At 44.9% G+C, this 21,195-nt stretch overlaps 1 protein-coding gene across 1 annotated transcript in view; it reads left to right on the top strand.

Moving 5' to 3' along the window:
• Clpb (ClpB homolog, mitochondrial AAA ATPase chaperonin) overlaps positions 1-21,195 on the top strand; it is a 153,177-nt gene that overhangs the window by 10,512 nt on the left and 121,470 nt on the right. Inside the window, exon 3 of the mRNA XM_008854047.3 lies at positions 17,945-18,031. Within this exon, the coding sequence (XP_008852269.2) occupies positions 17,945-18,031 (87 nt within the window). The remainder of the gene's footprint in view (positions 1-17,944; positions 18,032-21,195) is intronic.

Genomic DNA, 21,195 nt, shown 5'->3' on the forward strand with positions numbered 1-21,195 from the left:
CTCTCCTCCTCTTCTCCTGCCTCCACCTTAGCAAGTCACTTGTGGCTGTCTGCTCACTCAGAAGGAACAGAGTGTAGATAGTCTGGCCCATTGATTGATTGGTTGATTACAATACTATTTATTCTCCAAAGACTGCCCAGTAGGAGAGCACAGCCCTGGGCAGCAGCTGGGTCAGCTAACTGGTCTCCAGGAGTCTCCATTCATTTGGAGGAGGCCCAGCAAGGCTGCATAAGAATCCCTTGTGGCTGTCTGCTCACTCAGAAGGAACAGAGTGTAGATAGTCTGGCCCATTGATTGATTGGTTGATTACAATACTATTTATTCTCCAAAGACTGCCCAGTAGGAGAGCACAGCCCTGGGCAGCAGCTGGGTCAGCTAACTGGTCTCCAGGAGTCTCCATTCATTTGGAGGAGGCCCAGCAAGGCTGCATAAGAATCCTCTGAGGCTGGACTGAGGCTTCCATCTCAATGGCCTTTTGTTTGGAGTTAGCACCCAGGCCTCCTAGGAAGTCTGTGTGTTTGACCAGCCTTTGCAGATGGACAGTGAGCTGGGATAGGAGGTAAAATTCAACAATTGAGGCAGTCCCTGGAATCCCCAGGGAATTGGGGCTTGGAATACATCAGACAAGGCAAGATCTCCTCTGGGACTGGTGAGCTCAGTCACAGTTCCTGCCTGGATCAGACAGGATTCCAGACACTTTGACTCCAGCATCATGCCCTCTCCAGTCTTCATGTCCCCTCTTTTTTTTTTTTTTTTTTTTTTTCAAATTATTTATTATTTTTGTTTTATGTGTATACGTGTACTGCTGCATGTATGTGACTGTACCCCTGTCATGAAATGCCCTCTGAGGACAGAGGAGGTCATCGGATGCCCTGGAAATGGAGTTATGCCGTGTGGGTGCTGGGATTCGAACCTGGATCTTCTGCAAGAACAGCCAGTGTTTTTGACCTCTGAGCCATCTCTCCAGCCCTTCATGTCTCCTCTTTCATTTCTCTGATACTCAGCATCCAGCCCTCTTGGGTACCACTAGCTCTGAGGTGCTTGCTGCCTTCTGAAGAAGTAGATTTTGATCAAACAATCATTCATCAACTTATTCATTTTTTTTCTTTTGATAGATGACTGTATTTCAGAAAAACCACCCTTGTACCATATAAGATGCACTGGATTTTAATGCATTTATAAGACTGTGCAACTAACATTATGGTCTAACTCCAGGACATTTCATTATCCCTACAGAACAACATCCTGGTCCCTTAGGAGTCATTCCCATCCTTCCCCCAGCCTCTGGCACCACTAGACTGTTTTCTGTCTCTGTGGATTTGCCAGTTTTGGACACTTCACATAGATAGACTCAAACGATCTGTGCATTTTGCATCTGGCTTCTTCAACTTAGCTAACCTTTCAAGACTCATATATGTTATACAATGTTGCCAATACTTTCCCATGCCTTTTTATAGCTGAATAATTTTCCACATATGATGAAACACATCTGATTAATCCATTTGTCAGTTGATGGTCATTTGTGTTTTCACAGTGTAAAAATTATGAACACTTACGCTATTTTGAACAATGCCAAAGTCATCCTTTTTTTTCCTTCTTCCAACTGAAGTAGTCTCTTTATTCTTTGGGTAATCTCTCCCACAGTAACTACTTCCATGATGATGTGTGAGGTCCCACTTCCAGTGCTGGCATTGTTGTGAACATGGCCTTTCCTTTTACTACATTTCAGAATAAAACTTTGGTTGGTTTTTTAGGTTGACTTTTATTTTTATTTATGTGTAAATGTATGCCATGTGTGTACAGATACCCGAGAGGACAAAAGAGGGAGTCAGAACCCTTGTTGCTGGAGTTACAGGCAGTTGTGAGCCATCCAGTATGCATGTTGGGAACCAAACTTGGGTCCTCTGGAAGAACAGCAAGCATTCTTAACCGCCGAGCCATCTCTCCAGCTTTTTATATTCCACTCTTCCATTGCCGCAGTTGTTTGAGGATAGTCTTCGCTTCCTGGAGGTGCACTGGCACCAGGCCCTTTCCGGGAGTACCACAGAATAGTGTTAGTTTAGTCATAAACCTAGAGACATTCTCCCAAGTGAGGTTAAATATGACCTATTTATTTATTTATTTATTTATTTTTATTTTGAGACGAGGTCTCCCTATGTAGCCCCAGCTGGCCTGGAACTTGCTATGGAGACTAAGCACCTGTCTCTGCCTCCTGGGTACTGGGATTAAAGGCATGCATCACCATGCCTGGCTGCACCTTATTTTTAAGACAACCTATATGACATGTTTTTTCTTACCTATTGAGATGGCTCAGTAGATAAAGTGCTTGCCCCACAAGCCTGACAACCTGAGTTTGATCCCAAAACCTATGGAAAAGTGAGAGGAGAAAACCAACTCTGAAAAGACCTCTGACCACACATGCCATGGCACACATGAACCTGTACCTAATGTGCTCACCCCTCACACACACACCACAATAACAATAGAAATTTTAAAAAAATAATGTTTCCACCCCCAGATAAATCAGGGTAAAAGGAAGGGACTAGAGATGATTATCAGTCCTATTTGTCTTAAGTCCTGGTGTCACTTGAATGACATGCAGCCTCCAGTTACAATGTCTGGTGATAGATCCAAAGTAATTGCTAGTTAACACATTTCTGTTTCTAACCCATCCTTAAAGTCATATATGGAATCACACTGTGCTCACAATAGTCCGGGAGAGCGCCATCTCATCTGAATTCACTCTTTCACCAATAAAAAACTGGTAGTTCTGCGTGATCTGTTCATAATTCATGTCACAAAAAGTTTTATTCTTTCTGGCCTCAGTTCATCTTTTTTTTTTTCAGCCTGTGTGTGTGCGGGTATGCGTGCAATGGCACATATGTACAGGTCAAAGGACAACTTTTGGGCATCAATTCTCTTCTTCCACCATGGGTTCCAAGGATCAACTCAGATCGTCAGGCTTGCCCAATATCAACATTAAAACACAATTCTCGCCTCAAAGGGAATAAGATATAGTTTACTCTGGCACTAAATATGAGTGACCATGGCTCAGGAACACAGATTTAGTCTCCCTAAACTCCATGCTCCAGTGTGACAACAGTTTCATGAAGTTTTTATAGTAACGGAACAAAGAAAGTCATAACTTACAGCACTTATTTTTTTTAACTTTTTTTTTTGGTCTTTTTGAGATAGGGTCTCCCTGTAGCCCCAGCTGGCCCAGAACTCACTATGTAAACCAGGCTGGCCTCGAACTCACAGAGATCCGCCTGCCTCTGCCTCCCAAGTGCAGGGACTAAAGGCGTGTGCCACCACACCTGACTAAACTTTTTTTTTTAATTTATTATTTTTATATTTTTATGTGTATGCGTGTATTGCCTGCATGTATGTAAGTGCACCCGTGTTGTGCAATGCCCGAGGAGGACAGAGGAGGCTGTTGGATCCCCTGGAACTGGAGTTATGGACAGTTGTTAGCTGCTATGTGGGTGCTGGGATTCAAACCTGGGTCTTCTGCAGGAACAGTCAATGTTCTTAACCACTGAGCCATTTCTCCAGCCCCAGCTTATGGCACTTTTAAAATGCATTGATGGAAATGTTAGACAGGCAGGTTAAAGCAGAGAAATCTCTGCTATAGGTGGTAGGAGCTAGTGGCCTGTTAATACGTTCTAAAAGGTTTTATCTGCTAGTCACAAGGATGTTAGATTAGACATAAAGGTGGGCAAGGAATGGCTATTAAGGAAGTTAAAAATAGCTCAAGATAGCTGGGCATGGTGGTGTGTGCCTTTAATCCCAGTATGCGATAGGCAGAGGCAGGCAGTCTGTGAGTTCAAGGCCAACCTGGTCTACATAGTGATTTCTAGGCCATCTGGGGCTACAGGGAGATCCTGTCTCAAAAAAGACCAAAAAAGAAAAAAAAAAAATTGTAATTAGGCTCTAGACCTACAACATCCCTATCTTTCTATAGTTCTTGAAGTTCTAATCCCTCTTAATCAGCCTTACAGGAGTGTAAGGTGTGGGTCTCTCCAGGAAGTCTTTGTTCATAGCAACAAGCTCTTTTACCTGCTATGCCTTCTCCTGGCCCTCAGAAAGTCTTCAATATACTTTTTTTTTAATGTAAAAGAATTTTTCTAATCTAGGATAATTTGCATATAAATTATATATACACATATGCTATATTCTATATACTTATGGGCTTATTTTGTGAGGCTAGTTTCCTGTAAGTGATGATTCATAACAGTATCCACACCAGTGATTACTATGATTCAGTACCCTCTCGCCCTCCAGGCCTTCTGCTGTGGCAGTTCCACCAATGAGCATGTCATATGTTGCCCTCTGTCCTCCTGACCATTCTCCTTGAGGCTCAGCTGGTCCATGATCTCCCAGATCTTATAATGCCAGAGAACAGCTCGTCCTGGCTGAAGAGGTCCTGGCAGATGGTCATGATGGTAGCTGGAGGGAGATGACTGCTTAAGAGCTCAGGGTGTAGCCCCAGCAACACAGGGACAGGGGTGGAGAGAGGTGGAAAAGCTGCTGTGGACATCTGTGTAGGGGTTTTTAAAGGGAATGTGTGTTTCCATGTGTCTGGGTTTATCTAGTAGAGTTCCTGGATCATAGTATAATCTGTGACTGCTATTCTTCTCCAAAGTGACTTTATCATTTTCTGGTTTTTTGTTTTTTTTTTTTGAGAACATCTGTGTAGTCCAGGCAGGCCTCCAACTTGGGATCCTCCTGCCTCAACTTCCAAGTGTTGGGATTACATGTATACCCAGCTCTGTTTCCCATTCTCAAGAATAAAGTGTAATGGTTCCGGTTTCTCGACATCTCTAAAGCTTGTTACCACCTGTACATTTCAGTCACCTAGTTTGTGTGAAGTGATATCTCTGTTTTGATTTTTGTTTGTGGCACTGAGGATTGCATCCTGGGGCCTCCAAATGCTAGGCAAGCGCTACTGTGGAGCTACGCCCCCAGCCCCTTGCTTCTGTTTTGTTTTGTTGACTAATTTTCCTGTTGACTAATGATGACCAGCATCCTTTGACATGCTTATTTGCCTGTCTATCTTCTTTGGCTTTTATTCTTCCCTTTGGCTTATTAATATGCCTTACTAAGCATTGGGAGGGGAATAGAGACACGGCACAATGATCTCTGCCTTTGAAGCTTGTAATCTGAGATGAGAATTAATTAGGACATGGGTGTGCAGATAGCTAGCAAATATGGACGTTAGAAACCTTGCAGAGAGATTTTGCTGCTGTTCTGGGCAGCAGGAGTGAGGTAAGCAGCACATTACAATTAATAGAAAACTTACCTTGGGATGAATTCTGAAATAATATGTGTGAACACACCTAAATACCACTGACACACAGTGGACTGTCACTACCTGCTGGCACCCAGCTCTTCACTTGGTCCCAACTCTGTCTTTAAGTAAGGAGATAGTGCTATTGGGAGATAAAGATTAGGAGACAGTGCTCCAGGCTGTCTATGTCTGGCTCCCTAAACTGTGGTTCAAGTCTCATATCCCAGTCATTTCCTAGAATGGGCCATGAAATTTTGGTGACCTCTTTGAATTCCGCTGTGACATTACTGTTTTGAGGGACAAGGCAGTTACCCCCTTCTATTAATATGGCCTGAGCCTACATTAGCTTTCTTGGCCTCTGTCTCACATCCCTAGAGTCTGTTAAGCTTTCAGTCAGGCCAGCTTGCTGAGGACTAGGACTGCTTGCATTCTGTCAATATTTGAGAGGATTTCTTTGCCGAGCTTGGTTTAAGCCAAAGGCCACGGCCACTTAAAGGCGCTGCTTAGACATGTGAGCTTGGTGGTGCTGTGAAGACGGCTGTGAAATGGGTAAGCTAGGACTTTCTCATCCTGAAACTAGCAGAGTCCCTTCCAGAGGAAAAACTTCTAGGAAACTGAACTGATTAGAATTAATCCCATCCTGAGATCACCTTCTCACTTGAGGCTTTTCCTTTATTGTCTTCTGTCACCTGTAGTCCTTTCAGACAACAGGGGTGTGTTGTTCATGCTAAATCCAGAAAGAAGTGAGGATGGGGCTATGTGCCTCTCCTAGACAGAGTAGGATCTGCAGTTCCAAGCTGCCACTTATTGCCATGGAGTCTGAACCACTCTATATGAGATGGAGCTTTCTAGTCTAATTCTCAGGATCAAATGAGATCATAAATGTCAAGTGCCTAAGGCACAGAAGACAGCTCAAGAAATGTAAGCTATCGAGCTCTATCATTTACGCCAGACCCAGTGACATGCCTAAAATCCTAGCTACTGGGAAGCTGAGACAAGAAGATCACAAGTTCAAGGCCTGCCCAGACTACACAGTAAGTTCACAGGCAGCCTGGGCAAATTAATTTAAAAAAAAAAAAAATAGAGCAGTGAGATTATAGCTCAGTAACAAAACACTTGCTCAGCATGTAGAGCTAAGCAGGGGTTGGCTCATTTCCCCAGTACTGCTAAAAATAAAAACAAACACCGCCCCCCCTTGAGAGTTTTGCCAGACATCAAGAGCCAAGATGCTCAGGGCACCCATGATACATAATGCATTATTTGGATACTTGTTCTTTCATTCTTCCCCCAAGCTCAAACCGAGCTCTCTCTGTCCATTGCAGGCCCTTGATGCCCAGTAGGGAAGGTTTGAGAAGCTGTTTCTTGAGTTCTGTTGATGAGTGAAGGCTGACCCTTGCTGTCCCCTCTAGGGGACCAGGTATTATGGTTGGTTTTGCCCAGTCTATTCTTCTCTGAAAATTTCATGTGGGCTTGACAGTAGTGGTTCAGGTGCCAGCAGGTTTGAGAAGTTTGACCCACTGCTGTTGGGTCAAAGCTACCCACTGTAGCTTCTTGGCTAGCAGCCAATTGCCCAGCTGCCCTTGGCTGCAGCCCAGAGTCCTGCCTTGGGGCCAGTAGGTGGCGCCCATAGCCCTTTCCCTTTCCTCATCTGCCTGGCAGGCCTTTCCATGTCACCAAGTAGTCACCAAGACAGCTGCTGACTCTGGGACATGCTTGTAGCCCTGGGCAGGGGTACCCAGTTGAGGGCGTCCTTGGTCACCCCTCCCCTTTACAGCCTTGAATTGCTGGGCTTTCATGTTTTATTCAGGCTCAGCTAGGGCACATCTGCTGGAGGAAGCAGAGATATTTGCCTTAGGGGATCCCAGGAGATCATTAGGGGAATCCTTGCTTCTCCCCATCTCTTCTAGCAGAGCTCAGCCTCCAGAAAGTCACTCCTGTGGCCCTGTTGCTTTAACCATTGCTCAAATGTCACTTGCTCAGATCCTTGCTTGTATTTTAGCTGTTTGCCAAGTATGTGTCTGACCAGTGACTGCCTTGAAGGCCTGGATGCTATAGAATCCACCAAAGTATCCTCAGCACCTGCACAGAGGCCCGTAATGATCAATCCTCAGGAAAACTTTGTGCAATGATGAGTGAATGATAGGAAGAGGTGCCTCAAAAAGTTGAAAGTGAGTCTACACAGAAACTGGCCTTACTATGCAAAACAAATGTCAGTATAATGAAGATCATTGAAGGGTTGAGGAGCTAATCTAGATGAAACTGAAGACATAGTGCTTGATCTTTATACTGATCCTGACTTGTGTCTGGATCACAGGGGTGGGATGCTATAAAAGATTTCAGGATAACTGAAGACATTTGAACACAGGCAGAATATTAGATATAATGGTCATCCCTTGGTATCGGTGGAGTATTGGTTCTAGGCTCTCCCATGGATCCCCAACTCTACAGATGCTCAAGCCCCTTATATCTTAATGATGTATGTCCATTATAGCCTATGTATATATTCTTATACACTTAAACCATCTCTAGTTTACACATGACACGATGTAAGTACTGTGAAAATGGTTGTTACGTTGCAGTGTTTAGGAAATAATGGCAATAAAAATGTCTGTATATGTTTGGTACAGATGCAATTTTTATCTCTGAATATTTTCTATTTCTGAATATTTTTGATCTGCAATTGGTTGGATCCAGTTGCATTAAGAGTTTGGTCATTATGGGTTGCTGCTTCTGTCTGTATATGTCCTTGTACTAAGAAATACATACAGAAGTAGCTGGAGATGAGGGGTATGATGTCTGAAATTAATTCTCACATGGGCCAGGAAAAATATATTCGAAACAGGAAATCAAATGAAGCAAACGTCAAGTAGATACAAGTGCAGAATCCGTGAAGGGGGTTGGTGCTATTTTTGTAACTGGTTCCTAAGTTTGAAATTATTTTAAGATAAAAATTTAAAAATAGTAAAAGGGGGGGGCTAGAGAGATGGCTCAGTGGTTAAGAACACTGGTTCTTCCAGAAGACCCGGGTTCGATTCCCAGCACCCACATGGCAGCTAACAACTGTCCATAATTCCATTTCAGGGGATCCAATGCCCTCTTCTGGCCTCTGCAGCCTTTGCATGACACAAGTGCACTTACATACATCCAGGCAATATACTCATACACATAAATTTTTTAGAGTATTTTATTTATTATTATTATTTTGTTTTATGTGTATGAGTGTATTGCCTGCATGTGTATAAGTGCACCCGTGTCATGCAATGCCCGTGGAGGTCAGAAGAAAGCTTTGGATTCCCCTGGAACTGGAGTTACGGGTGGTTGTTAGCGACCATGTGGGTGCTGGGAAGCAAACCTGGGTCCTCTGCAAGAGCAGTCAGTGCTCTTAACCGCTGAGCCATCTCTCCAGCCCCATACACATAAAGTTTTAAAAATTTAAAAATAGTATTCTGTGCACATTAATATATGCCAGATGTCTGTAAGGCACAGGATAAAGAATGTTCAGCCAGCATTGGGCTTTACCCGGTTAGTCCAGCCAGTGTAAAGTGTCAGTCATACTGCCATTCAGCCCCTCCGTGTTCTCATTCATGATTTCCTCTGGTTGTCAGCACCCTTATTAGGTGTTTCTTGAATGAGGTCCAGAGGTTAGCTGGATCGACACTTGTGGTATAGACAGACTGGCTCCTATCTGGCTTAGTCTGTTCCAGGGGGAGGCTTTCTTTTTTTAAAATTTTATGTATATGAGTGTTTTGCCTGCATATAAGTGCACTTGTGTCATGCAATGCCTGTGGGGGCCAGAAGACGGTGTCAAATCACCTGCAACTTGAGTTATAGACAGTTGTGAGCTGCCGTGTGGGTGCTGGGAACCAAACTTGGATCCTTTACAGGAGCTGCCAGTGCTCTTAACCGCTGAACCATCTCTCCAGTCTCTACAGGGCATTCATTAGGTTCCGAACATTCAAACGTCCTCTAATAGGAAAAACGAGTGATGAAGTGTGCAGATTCTTTGCATCTAGGTTGCAGGTGCTATGCACCTGCCAGTCCCTGTCTTCCCTCAATGCTCATTTGCTTCTCTGGGGGTGACCCAGCTTAAGAGGGCTAGACTGCCACATCCCTGGAAGTAAGAACATCTGGAGGACTTCCTAAAGAAGGGACCTGAGCTGGGCTTCAGAGGTATGTGTTCAGGTCAAATAGCCAATGCAGAAAAGACTAGAGAGGCCTTGTATCTATGCAGTTGAAACACCAGGCCCTTGCCTGAAGTCTGTGAGCCCAGGCTGGGGTCCAAGAACAGCCTTTACTACCCTTTCTTATGCCCCCCCCCCCCCAGTCCCTGGCTGACTGGGAGATAAGGCACAGATGGAGGCTGCCTGGGGATTCTAGCCCCAGGCGCCTTGCCTCTGCTCAGACAGCAGCCTGGTGCTGTTATTACTGTAAACAGGGCCTTCTGGGCGGCTCCAGCCAGAGTCCTGTTGCCCAGATAGCAATCATGATTGGGTCTGCATGGCTCAGTGCTTCCAGGCTTCTGATGCAGGTGGGACTGGGCTCCCCACTCTTTAGCCCCTCCCCAGCTGCAGCTGAGGGTCAGTTCCTGCAAAGGATCCGGAAATCAGTTGGAACAATGCATGATTGAAGTTCACTGGCCGCTTTGTATTGATTGGCCATAAAGAAAGGAAGAAAAGTGAAGTGGTACCTCCCTTCCCTAAGAAGCACTAGTTAGCCAGCCTCTGCCTGCTTTCCCTCCTGACAGCAGCAAACCTGAGAGTTAGCCTTTCTCTGCAAGTCTTGCTGTGTCAGTTCTGCTCAGAATCCACTTCTCAATTTCATCTTCATGCTATATATATTTAAAATGATAAGATATTAGAACTGTTAGGAACTTCAGAGATAATTTCATTTGATTCCCTGTTTTCCTGCAGAAAAGGTCCATAGAAGTAGATTTATCTTGAGCCACAGGGTTAGTATCTGATGTAGCCATGACTGGAATCCATGACTGCCAGCCCTCCAGGACACTTCCCCAAATGTCCTTGCCCCTGCGTCTGAGATGCTTTGTACATACACACAGGAGCCTAAGGTCTTTGAAAAAGATGCATCCCATGACAGTCTTCCAACACAAGACAGAAGTATTGGTGACAGATTGGTATGGACAAGTACTATAGAAACTCTAAACCCTGAACACTCCCATAGGCCAGCTGCCAGGACAGACTCTGTTGGCAGATGAAGACAGATCCTCATTTCTACACGGACATTGATGACTGGGAAAGTTAGATCAAGCATATGACTGTCCCATGACCTCCCTTGATACAGGTTAGCATAGGTGCCTGTGCAGGCAACAGAACATCTTAGGGAAACCTTAAAGGAAGAAAGTTTAGGATCTTTTTATTTTTTCCCTAAAATGTTTAAGAAAAATTAGGTGATGGTTAAAAAAAGAAAAATTGGGAGATTTAAAAAAGGAGGAGGAAGAGATAAAAAAGAAAAAGAAGGGTCAGCAATATGTAAAGGTACTTGCTGCCAAGCCTGATGTCCTGAGTTCAAGCCCCAGGACCTACATAGTTCTGGAAGGAGAGAACCAACTCTTACAAGTTGTCTTCTGATATGCATACTTACACATTAAATTAAAGTGTAAAGGGAGCTGGAGAGATGGCTCAGAAGTTAGAGCTCTGTCTGCTCCTGCAGAGGACCTGGGTTTGGTTTCCAGCATCCACTTGGCTGCTAACAACCATCTGTAACTCCAGGTCCAGGGAATCTGGCACCCTCTTCTGACCTCCAGGGGCATTGCATGATGCAGTGCGTTTGCATACATGCTGACAAAACACTCATACACATAAAATAAAAATAAATAAAATTTTTGATAAAGTAAAAATTTTAGATGTCAAAGAGAAATGAAAACGAGTAATTGTATGGTCATTGTCATAAAACAACAGACCCTGAGACAACAAGGAAGCATTCGAGCAGAAAGTGGAAGTCCTCAGACAAGGTGGCAACTTGACCCCTTCTTAGTCTCTGACCTGTCTGTGTCTCCTGGATCCCTGGTGGCTGGGAGGAAGCTTTGCTTTTTCCTTTAGTTTGGGTCCCTCCTGTATGGTCTTCAGCTCTTAGGTAGGGCCCTTCTTTCTCCTGTCACTGCCCTTGCTTACAAATGCTAGACAGTTTATTTTTCCATCTATAGATACTTCAGGTGCTTGCTGTATTCTGATTTTGTTTTGTTTTGTTTTGTTTCTGGAGACAGGGTTTCCCCATAGCTTCAGCTGGTCTGGAACTCACTATGTAGACCAGGTTGGCCTCACAGTGGACGCCTGCCTCTGGCTCCCAAGTGCTGGACCTAAAGGCGTGTAGCACCACACGTGGCTGTATTCTAATTTTTGTTTACACTTTTCTGATGTTATCCTCCTTTATTTTGTCACTTCTCCAAACTTTTAAATTTGCATTTTATTTATTTTGTGTGTGTGTGTGTGTGTGTGTGTGTGTGTTGTGCATGCATATATACACATGTGCCATAGCCCACACGTGGAGGTCGGAGGACAGCTTTTCTCACCTTCCACCATGCATATCCCAGGACTCAAACTCAGATCATCTTTACCCATATCTTGGCCTCTTGTCATTTTTTTTGTGTGTTTTGTTTTTTGAGGAAGGGTCTCACTATGTTGCTCTGATACGTAGAATCAGCTGGCCTCCTCACAGAGCTCTACTTGCCTCTGCCTCCTGAGCAAGTGCTAGAATTTAAAGGCATGCACCACCTTCCGTTCCCCTGTCACTTCTTTAAAGCCTGCAGACACTAATGGTGATGATGACAGTGCTTCATCATATGCCAAGTGTTTAGCTATCTTGTTTCATTGTCTCTATGACACCCCTATGTGTGACATAAGAAGTAAGGCTGGTAGGATCCTCTCCTTTCTTTTTGTTCTTGAGGTAAGGTCTTGCATGACCCTGACTGACCTTGAACTCATGACAGTCCTCCTGTCTCCTGTCTGCACCACTACACCCAAGTTCTTTCCAACAGACACTGAGATAGACTCAGAGAGCAGGAGCTGTCAGTTGGGCAAGGTAACAAGTACAGTTCAGAGAAGCCATCACTCCATTATCCATGAGCCCTCATATAGACAGTGGCAGCATCTGAGGCCTTTTCTGCCTCGTGCTGTACCTGAGACTTGTGCAAGAGCTAGAATTGGACTCTTGATTGTCTGCTGTTGTCTCCTATCTACTACCCTGAGCCATCCCCAGTTAGGATCATCTGCCCCTGCCCTGCCAAGCAGTAGAGTTCATTAGGGAAGGGCTGGCCACAAGGCTAGGGAGAGCTCAAGAAAGTCTGCCATGCCCACCCCCTCTCCCCAGCCTGATACAGGCTGCTCTGCCCTGAGTGGCAGCCTGCATTAAGCTTTCTACTCATCATCTCAGGATGATGGAATCCTAACCTTTTCGGAGACACCGTGCTCTGTCACAAGCATTGCTCTTTTTAAAAGAGATTAATTCACTTGCCGCATTTTGTCCATTGGTGAAAATCACCAGGGAGAGCAAGGGTGGCTTTCTTTGGCCTCAGAGGCCCTTTCAGCCTCTCTCAGCAGGAAGCCACCCCCTACCCCACCCCCAGCTGGCTCAGCTTTGAAATGACTGCCTGCCGGGCATTCACTTGCAAAGCAGCAACAAAATGAACTAGGGAGACCTGGTTTGTGAAATCCTAACTTTTGGGGCTGCCCTGCGCAGAGGGGAGGCAGGGGTGCCTCACTCCCCTCCCATTGTTTGTGGTTGGGTTTACTGTGGTGTGGGTGAAGTTAGCTCTGGTTCTTCCGCTATTGTGTGGTACGTCTCTCTCAATTCTGACAGTCAGCTTGTACAAGAGAGGTTAGCAATATCCCCCCTCACCCCGCCACACACACACACACATTTCACAGCTAGTGAATACAGAGCCCAGATCTGGACTCCAGCCCTTGGACTCCAGAGTCCGTGCTTTCTATACCCCAGCCCCAAGAAAATGCAAAGAATGATGCTCAGTCTGGAAGCTGGGCAGGGCTTGAAAAGGAGTCTCACTGAAGACCAAGATTCTCTTCCTTCTCTTCCCATGACTGGCCCCAGGTTTGCAGAGCCCTTTCTTGCAGTTGTAGTGCCTCCTCCTCACACTTACATAGAGCTGGCAGGGAGCTTGATCCTCAGTGAGCCTATGGAGAGACTGTAATGGAGGGCTATGCCATAGTAGGTGGCGGAGCTAGAATGAGACTAGACACAGGACTCCTGACAGCCCTGTATTCTTTCTGTTGTTGTCATTGTTATTTGACATAGGGTTTCACTGCATCCCAGGCTGGCCTTGAACTCATAACAATCCTGCTGCCTCAGCCTCCCAAGTGCTAAAATGACAGGTGTGCACTACCATGCCTGACTTGCCCTTTACTGCTTCAATTAAATGATAGCAAGTTGAAAGGAACCCCCTCTGCCAGGAGTTCCTTTTCCTAAGAGCAAGTAAAGAAATTCTTACAGAAAAGACAGTCCCATACATACAAATAGTTCAAAACTGTTCAGCATCACAAATGAAAACTAATATGCCCATTAGACCTATAATCCCAGCATTCAAGAGACTGAAGTAGGAGGACCATGAGCTAGCTCAAGGCCAGCCTAGGCTAGATAGCAAATTGAGGCTGACTTGGGCAACATAGTGAGAATTTGTCTCAAACAAACAAAAACAAAAATCATAGAAGCCTGGTACTGCCAAGTGTTGACTAGGAGAGGAGTGCACAGTATCCCTGTCCTGCTGGTGTAGGATTTGGAACAGTTGTCCTGGAGAGGACACTGTCACTATTAGTCACATCAAGGGGCTCATACCCTATGACCCAGAGGCCCCAGGGGAACATGGGAAAGCATATCCTTTGAACATTGTTTTGGGTGACTGGAAGAGGATAGCTACCTGATAGGTAAACCTGGAAGAGGGTGAGAAAGGGTGTGGCGCATTATATTGGTCCCTCCCCTTGTCTACTTGCTCCCTTTCAGATTCAGCCCACTAGGTTAATTTTATGATTTCTTTTGCTTCCAAAGTTTGGAATGACAGTTTCACTGTTCTTAGTAAACGGAATGGCAAAAAGGTTTCCCCTATTGCCAGCTTCAGTTTTGCAATGGTGGCTGACTGAAACCTGCATTGGGGATTCCAATCACTGTCCATTGGCTTTACAAGAAAGTTGCTAAGAGCACTGGCTGCTCTTACAGAGGACCCAGGTTCAGTCCCCAGCACCCACATGGTGGCTAACAGCTATCCATAATTCCAGCTCGAGGGGATCCAATGACCTTTTCAGGTCTCCACGGATATTGGACACATGGTACATCTATATACATGTAGACAAAACACTCGTACACATAAAGTAAAAAAGTAATTATTAAAAATTTTAAAAAGAATTCATATGATTAAAAAAATGAGTTTCACATGTGTTTTTGTTTAATTTTCATCTTACTCATTGGTGTATGAAAATGTTAACCAGCATCAGGTTGTAAGTTACAACTCCAGGTTGCCTATGTATATGAGGTTTTGGTAAAAGTTAAAGTATCTATGAGAATCAAGTGGTGATAGGGAATTTACAATAAAGAGTGCTATCTGTTTTAATGTCAGTTGTAAGCAAAAGGAAGGAGGGAGAGAGGGAGGGAGGGAGGGAGGGAGGAAGGAAGGAAGGAAGGAAGGAAGGAAGGAAGGAAGGAAGGAAAAAGAAGGAAGGAAGGAAAAAGAAGGAATGAAGGAAGGAAAGGGAAGGAAGGAAGGAAGGAAGGAAGGAAGGAAGGAAGGAAGGAAGGAAGGAAGGAAGTTAGTTAGTTAGTTAGTTGCTAGGGAGAGATTCCTGATCTCTGCTTGGACATGAGAGTTCAGGACAGAAGCATGTTAGCCAGGTTCCTGTACATACTTTAGACAAGTTTCCTAGGTCCATTGTGGGCTTCATGACAGCTGTGAACACTGGACATAATTTGTAAGATGATAATAATTGAGTGTGTCTATATCTTCCTATGTACTTTTTGGCAGAGAAATTTGATCATAGCTCCAGAAGGATCCACAGCTCAAAAATGGTTTCTGTCCACCGCCCTCTTGCCTGGCATCTGAGGTCCTGCACATTTCAGCACTGTCTGCTGCTCTGCTGTGAACTGTCACCCAGATAGATCTGCTGGGTAGTTACCGAATGTTCCTTCCCTGCTTTGCCTTGGCAGATGTGCCCTTCCACCCACTTCTGCAAACTCTTCCTGATCCAGGCACACACAGTTCAAGCCTCAGAAGCCTCTTTGGTTTTCTCCAGCCTGGCCTGATTTTCTTTCCTATCCGCACTGAGGCCTCCTTTAGATCCACAGCAAGGACCAGAACTTCATCCTGACTCTTAAGCTTCAGAGCCAAATGCTTCTATGATACCACATAGTTTGTGCAAAAGGAGATTTTTGTTACATAGAAAAATCTATCCCCAGGGCTCTTTGCTTCTTTTAACAGCCATGGCCATAGTAAATTGTTTCCTCATAAAAGGTTTAACAGTGTGTTACAGTAGGAGGCTTTTACCAGGAGAAATTCTCCAAACTATTAGTGCTGGCGTCCTGCCCTCCTCTCCGCTCTCAAACCTTCCCCTCACTGTGGGCCCAGTCACTACACACTCATGTACCCTAGCCTGTTTTTCTTGTGAAGCGGCTTCACTTCACTTCTGCCTGGAACATTCCTTCTCCCTCACTCTGTCTGTGGAGCTAACTCCCCTTGATCATCACCGCCACAAAGATGCCTTCCTGGTCACTGAGCCTGAGTTTGTCTCCCTTGTTATGCACCTGTGACCTGTAGTCCCCATTCATAGCACTCAGGAGATTTGTAGTTCTATGCTTGGTGATCTATCTCCTCTTCAGCCTGTCACAGTGCTTGTCTTGGTCACTGTATCAACAGAGTAAAAGGCTGGTAGCCCTCAGGGCCCAAGGATGTTTTTTGTTAGCCTCCCAAGCCTTGGTTACCTGCTTTCCTCGGTAGTATAGACATTTTCTGGGTTTGTTTGTTTGTTTTGTTTTGTTTTGTTTTGTTTTGTTTTGTTTGTTTGACTTTTAGAAAAAGTTTTGTCTTCTATAAGCCATGCTGGCCTCAAACTTGCTATGTACCCAAGCGTGACCTTGAACTCCTAATCTGCCTGGCTCCACCTCCCAAGTGCTGAGATCACAGGTATGGTACACCCCACCAAGCTAGCACAAACATTTTATTTAGCTTTGGTCTAGAGGAGCATTTACTACAGAGTTGACTCCAAAATGGTGCTCACACTCAAACCCAAACCTTTGACCCTGCCTAGAGTTCTATGCAGAATAAGAAGGCAGCCTCCTGGTCCCTATGACATCCTCTGCCCTTTTCTCATATGGACATCTGCCTAGTGGATGAACCACATTTGTATGTTTTTCAGACAGGGTTTTGCATTCCAAGCTGGCCGGGAACTCACTACATGGGCCAGTTGGCCTTGAATTTATGGTGATCCTTCAGCCTTGGCCTGACAATTATAGACATGAGCTGCCACAACTGGCTGAGTCATATCTTGACTTTGTCTTCCCTTTCTGACCCTATGGTCTTTGACTTCTGCTCTCCTGAGTCTCCCTTCTTGATTAAGCAGATCCCATGTCTCATCACCTGCATCCAGAATCCAGCCCAGGAAGCACATATAATTGGTTAGCTGAGATCATTACTGTGTGGAGGAAGGCTAGATGGCTGAGGAGTCCATCTGTAGAATCATTATCGCCTGCTATATGACCTTCAGCAAGTCATTTGCCCTCACTGAGCCTGTTTTCTCATCCATGAAAAGATATTAGTATCTGCTTCTTAGGGTTGTGAAGAATGAAATAAACTCATGAATGTGAAGTTCCTAGGGCAGTCTGTCCCATCCCATCTGTCATCAACACCCCCTCCCAAAGATGCTTCACTTCTCTCTGCCCTCCCCATACCCCATAGTATAGGGACTAGGACCCAGAATTCAGGCTTAGTGATATACTTTAGGCCTTTAGTTTGTTAACTTACTTGACAATTTTGAACTCCTACTCTGTACTAGGTGCTGACATACAGATCCCATAGCGTCTGCATGGGCTCTCCTGGAAACCTAACTTAGCATTTCTAACATTCTCTCCGTCTTTCTTTGACTTAAAGAATTAATGTTTTCCAAACAGCCATGATAAAAATACACTTGAGAAATGTGATCCTTTGTGAACTGGGAGCTACCTCGATAATGCCTAGCCTCAGTTAAGTAAGTCTTCTGTGTTAAGCACTGAGAAGTTAAGGGAAAGGGATTTGTCACCAGGATTATAACACATGGCCTGAGGGCAGGATTTGAACAAGCAGAAAGGCAGAGAGATTTTTGGGCTAGGGGAGTCAGGGTGTCATGATATTACCATTAAGGTAGAAAAGGCAAATTCTTTTTTCCAGAAGGCTGAGAGGGTGCCAGCAGGAGCAGGGAATTGGAGAGGCAGAAGAAAGCCAGGTGAGGGCAGGGATCAGAGTCTAGGGTTGGGCTCCAAGTACTCTGTTTTCAGGTTTGTCCTGCCTGCATACTTGTTGCCAGTCATTTCTTTTTCTCTCTTGAGACAGTAACTTCACTATGTGTCCAGGTTGGCCTTGAACTCTATATAACCTAGATATTCCTTCTGTGGTTATTTCTACTTCTGTCGTGATAAGTCATGCACTAAGAATATTCTGTCTCTCTTCAGGCTGTTGTCGGAAGGTGCAAATGTCAATGCAAGGCACAGACTTGGCTGGACAGCACTGATGGTGGCAGCCATCAGCCGAAATGACAGGTGAGACTCCTTCCACCCAGGGCTCCCTGCAGGCTGTGTTCCTGACTGCTCTTCTACCCTTGTCTGTCTGTTGCTCTCTGCTTCAGAAGCAGGGAGCCGAGTCAGTCTGAGGTGCTGGACTACACCTGGGCCATGTGCCTGTATAGATGAGGACCACATGTGTTGCCTATGAATCCTAGCGCCACCATTACTGACTTTGTGACCTTATGCAAGTCATTTGCATTATCATAGTGAATGTGATTAAGAGCTGTTTATAAATGGTTTAGAGTACTGTGCAAGTGCATGTACACGTGAGAACATAACTGTTCTTCTCCACTTTCCATGTTAAGAAGCCTTCAATCCCTGTCCCCATTGAGAGTTCTGCTAGTGGCTTTTTCTTTGGAGGTTCTGATAAAAACTACGAGAAGGTGGGAGCTTTCTGTCCTTCCCTCCCATTGGTTACTGTGCTGTTTTCCCACCCACTTCCTTTCTCTCATTTGTGTAAAGATCAAAAGTAGGGACTGGGAAGGTGACTCAGTCAGTAAAGTGCTTGCTGCTCAAGCATGAAGACCTGAGTTCAGATCCTCAGCACCCACATAAAAGCTGGGTGCATCTGTAAGCTTAGTGCTGGGGAATTGGATGGAGAGACAGATGGATCCCAGGGACTTGCCGACCAGCCAGTTTAACTGAATAGAGTTCCAGGTTCAGTGAGAGACCCTGTCTCAAAATTTAAGGTGAAAAGCAATAGAGGAAGACAATTGACATCTACTTCTGATCTACACACACACACAGAGAGAGAGAGAGAGAGAGAGAGAGAGAGAGAGAGAGAGAGAGAGAGAATCAAAAGTAGCACAGAGAATTATCTGTGCCACTGCACAAAATATATGTTGTTTTACTCATTTTGCAGTTATGAAAACAGAAGCTCAAAGAGTCATATAGACAGGTCTCAGAACCCAGCCTGCCCATTGTGCATTCTGTTCTGTAGCTCACTGTTACTCCCAGTGCTCTAGCCCAGGCTAGTGCTTGGTGCTGCCTTTTACATCCCAGGCTGTTCTAATCTCTGCCCCGGTCTGTAGAAGTCTGATGGATGAAATGTGCATTACTTAGGCTGTGAATATACAAAAGAATCTAGTACAAAAGGAATACTTTTTATTTTTCTCCAATACTGGGGATTAAAAATCCAGGGCTTTCTGCATGCTGGGCAAGCACTCTACTACTGAGTTACATCCCAGTTCTTTTTTTTGAATGCTGCAGAGGTCAGAAGAGGGCTTCGGATTCCCCTGGAACTGGAGTTAAGGACAGTTTGTAGCCACCATGTGGGTGCTGGGAATCCAACTCAGGTCCTCTGCAGGAGCAGTCAGTGCTCTTAACCGCTGAGCCATCTCTCCAGCCCCAATATCCCAGTTCTTAAAAGGGTCCTTTGAGTGGTGGCACACACCCCTTAGTCCCAGCACGGGGGAAGCAGAGGCAGGTGGATCTCTTTGAGTTCAAGCAGGGGCAACAGGGAGACCCTGTCTCCAAAAGACAAAATAAATAAATAAAAGGGTACTTTGAAAGAGAGACTGAGCCCTTTAGTAGCAGCTACTAAAACTGGTAGTTGGAGATACCAATTTTAATTCTCCTCTCAATCTGGTCTTTATGGCTTTTATCTGCCAGTACTGGCCATTTTGAAAGAGTCCTAAATATAGAGGAATGCTGCAAAACTTAGATTTTAGAATATAGGGATTGATCACTTCAGAACAGCTGGGAGACAAAGCTGTCCTTGAGGTAGTTTCTCTCTACTTTGTCGTGAACTTGGTCTGGATCACTCAGTTTCTTTGTTTTCCATCTTTAGCTCCAAGCATTTATTCTTTAAAGATGAAATATATGTGTTGGTGGTGTGGCTCAGTGGTAGAGTACTTGCCTGGTGTGCTTGATGTCCTGAGTTTGGGCCCCAGCACCACAAAACAAAAGAAAACAAGAAAAAATTATATATACTTTGAGTTTGAGAGACCTGGAATCCAAGTGTGATTCTGACCCTTAATTGAATTTCAGAATTCTGTGGACACTCGTTTCTCCATGAGAACTTAGTTATCTCTATAAACATTCAGTAAATATGTGTTATTAGCCAGATCTTGTGCTAGTCTTTGAAGAACCAGAGACCCTGGGAATCTCAGAGTTTAATGTGAAAAAGAAATGCAAGTAGAGAGACTAGAAGAGTGTAATGGTGTTGTGCAGAAGCTGCAGGTGTGAGTGGCCAGGGCCAAGGGACCGAATGGAGGCAGGGTAGATCTTGGCTGGCTTGTTTTAGGAATCAAATAAGATAATGTGTCTGCTACAGGTTACAAATAGGGAGTTTATTCCCCAGGGACCATGGTGGCCTTCGACGCACAAACACACAGGTGTTGATTCTCTAGTCCACTTGGCAGGCTCTTCTGTCTCTGGAAGGAGCAGCAGTGGTAAAGAAGCAGACAGTGTATTTCTTCTGTGTGTACTGTTTTCAGAGTTGAAACTAAATAGCAACTAGCGCTCCTCTTAAGAACACTGTCAATTAGTGGCCAGATAGCTACTGGATGTGCTTTTGGGGACACCTCTTAGTTTAATGAGGTGTTGGTTTAACTGATTGCTCTGTCTTTATCGAGGGCCATTAGCAAAGCAGTGATGCTTGTTGAGCAAGGCAAGAATGTTGGCTCTAATTTATTTACTTGGCTCCTAAGACTAATTCCTGGTTGATCTGATTGGTTTATTTGTTTGTTTTATCTTTTTAAAAAAATTCATACAAGGCTAGGTGTGGTGGCACGTGCCTTTAGTCCCAGCACTCAGGAGGCAGAGGCAGGCGGACCTCTGTGAGTTTGAGGCCAGCCTGGTCTACAAAGTGAGTTCCAGGCCAGCTGGGGCTACAGGACACCCAGCCTAGTTTTGACTTGGTTGGTTGGTTGGTTGGTTGGTTGGTTGGTTGGTTGGTTGGTTTTTGTCGGGGAGTTTGTGTGTGTGTGTGTGTGTGTGTGTGTGTGTGTGTGTGTGTAAGGGAGGATAATACATATAAGCATGTGTACATGTGTGCAGCTGTGGTCACCCATGCATGTGCATGTGGAGGCCAGAGGTTGGTGTTGGTGTCTTTCTCACTGGAGCTATCCAATTTGGGTAGAGTGGCTGGCCCACAGCCCCTGGAATCCACTCGTCTCCACCTGCCCCACCTGTCTCTG

The sequence above is a fragment of the Nannospalax galili genome, unplaced genomic scaffold (assembly GCF_000622305.1).
Source record: "Nannospalax galili isolate Female #2095 unplaced genomic scaffold, S.galili_v1.0 scaffold1387, whole genome shotgun sequence".
In the NCBI taxonomy this organism is placed as follows: domain Eukaryota; kingdom Metazoa; phylum Chordata; class Mammalia; order Rodentia; family Spalacidae; genus Nannospalax; species Nannospalax galili.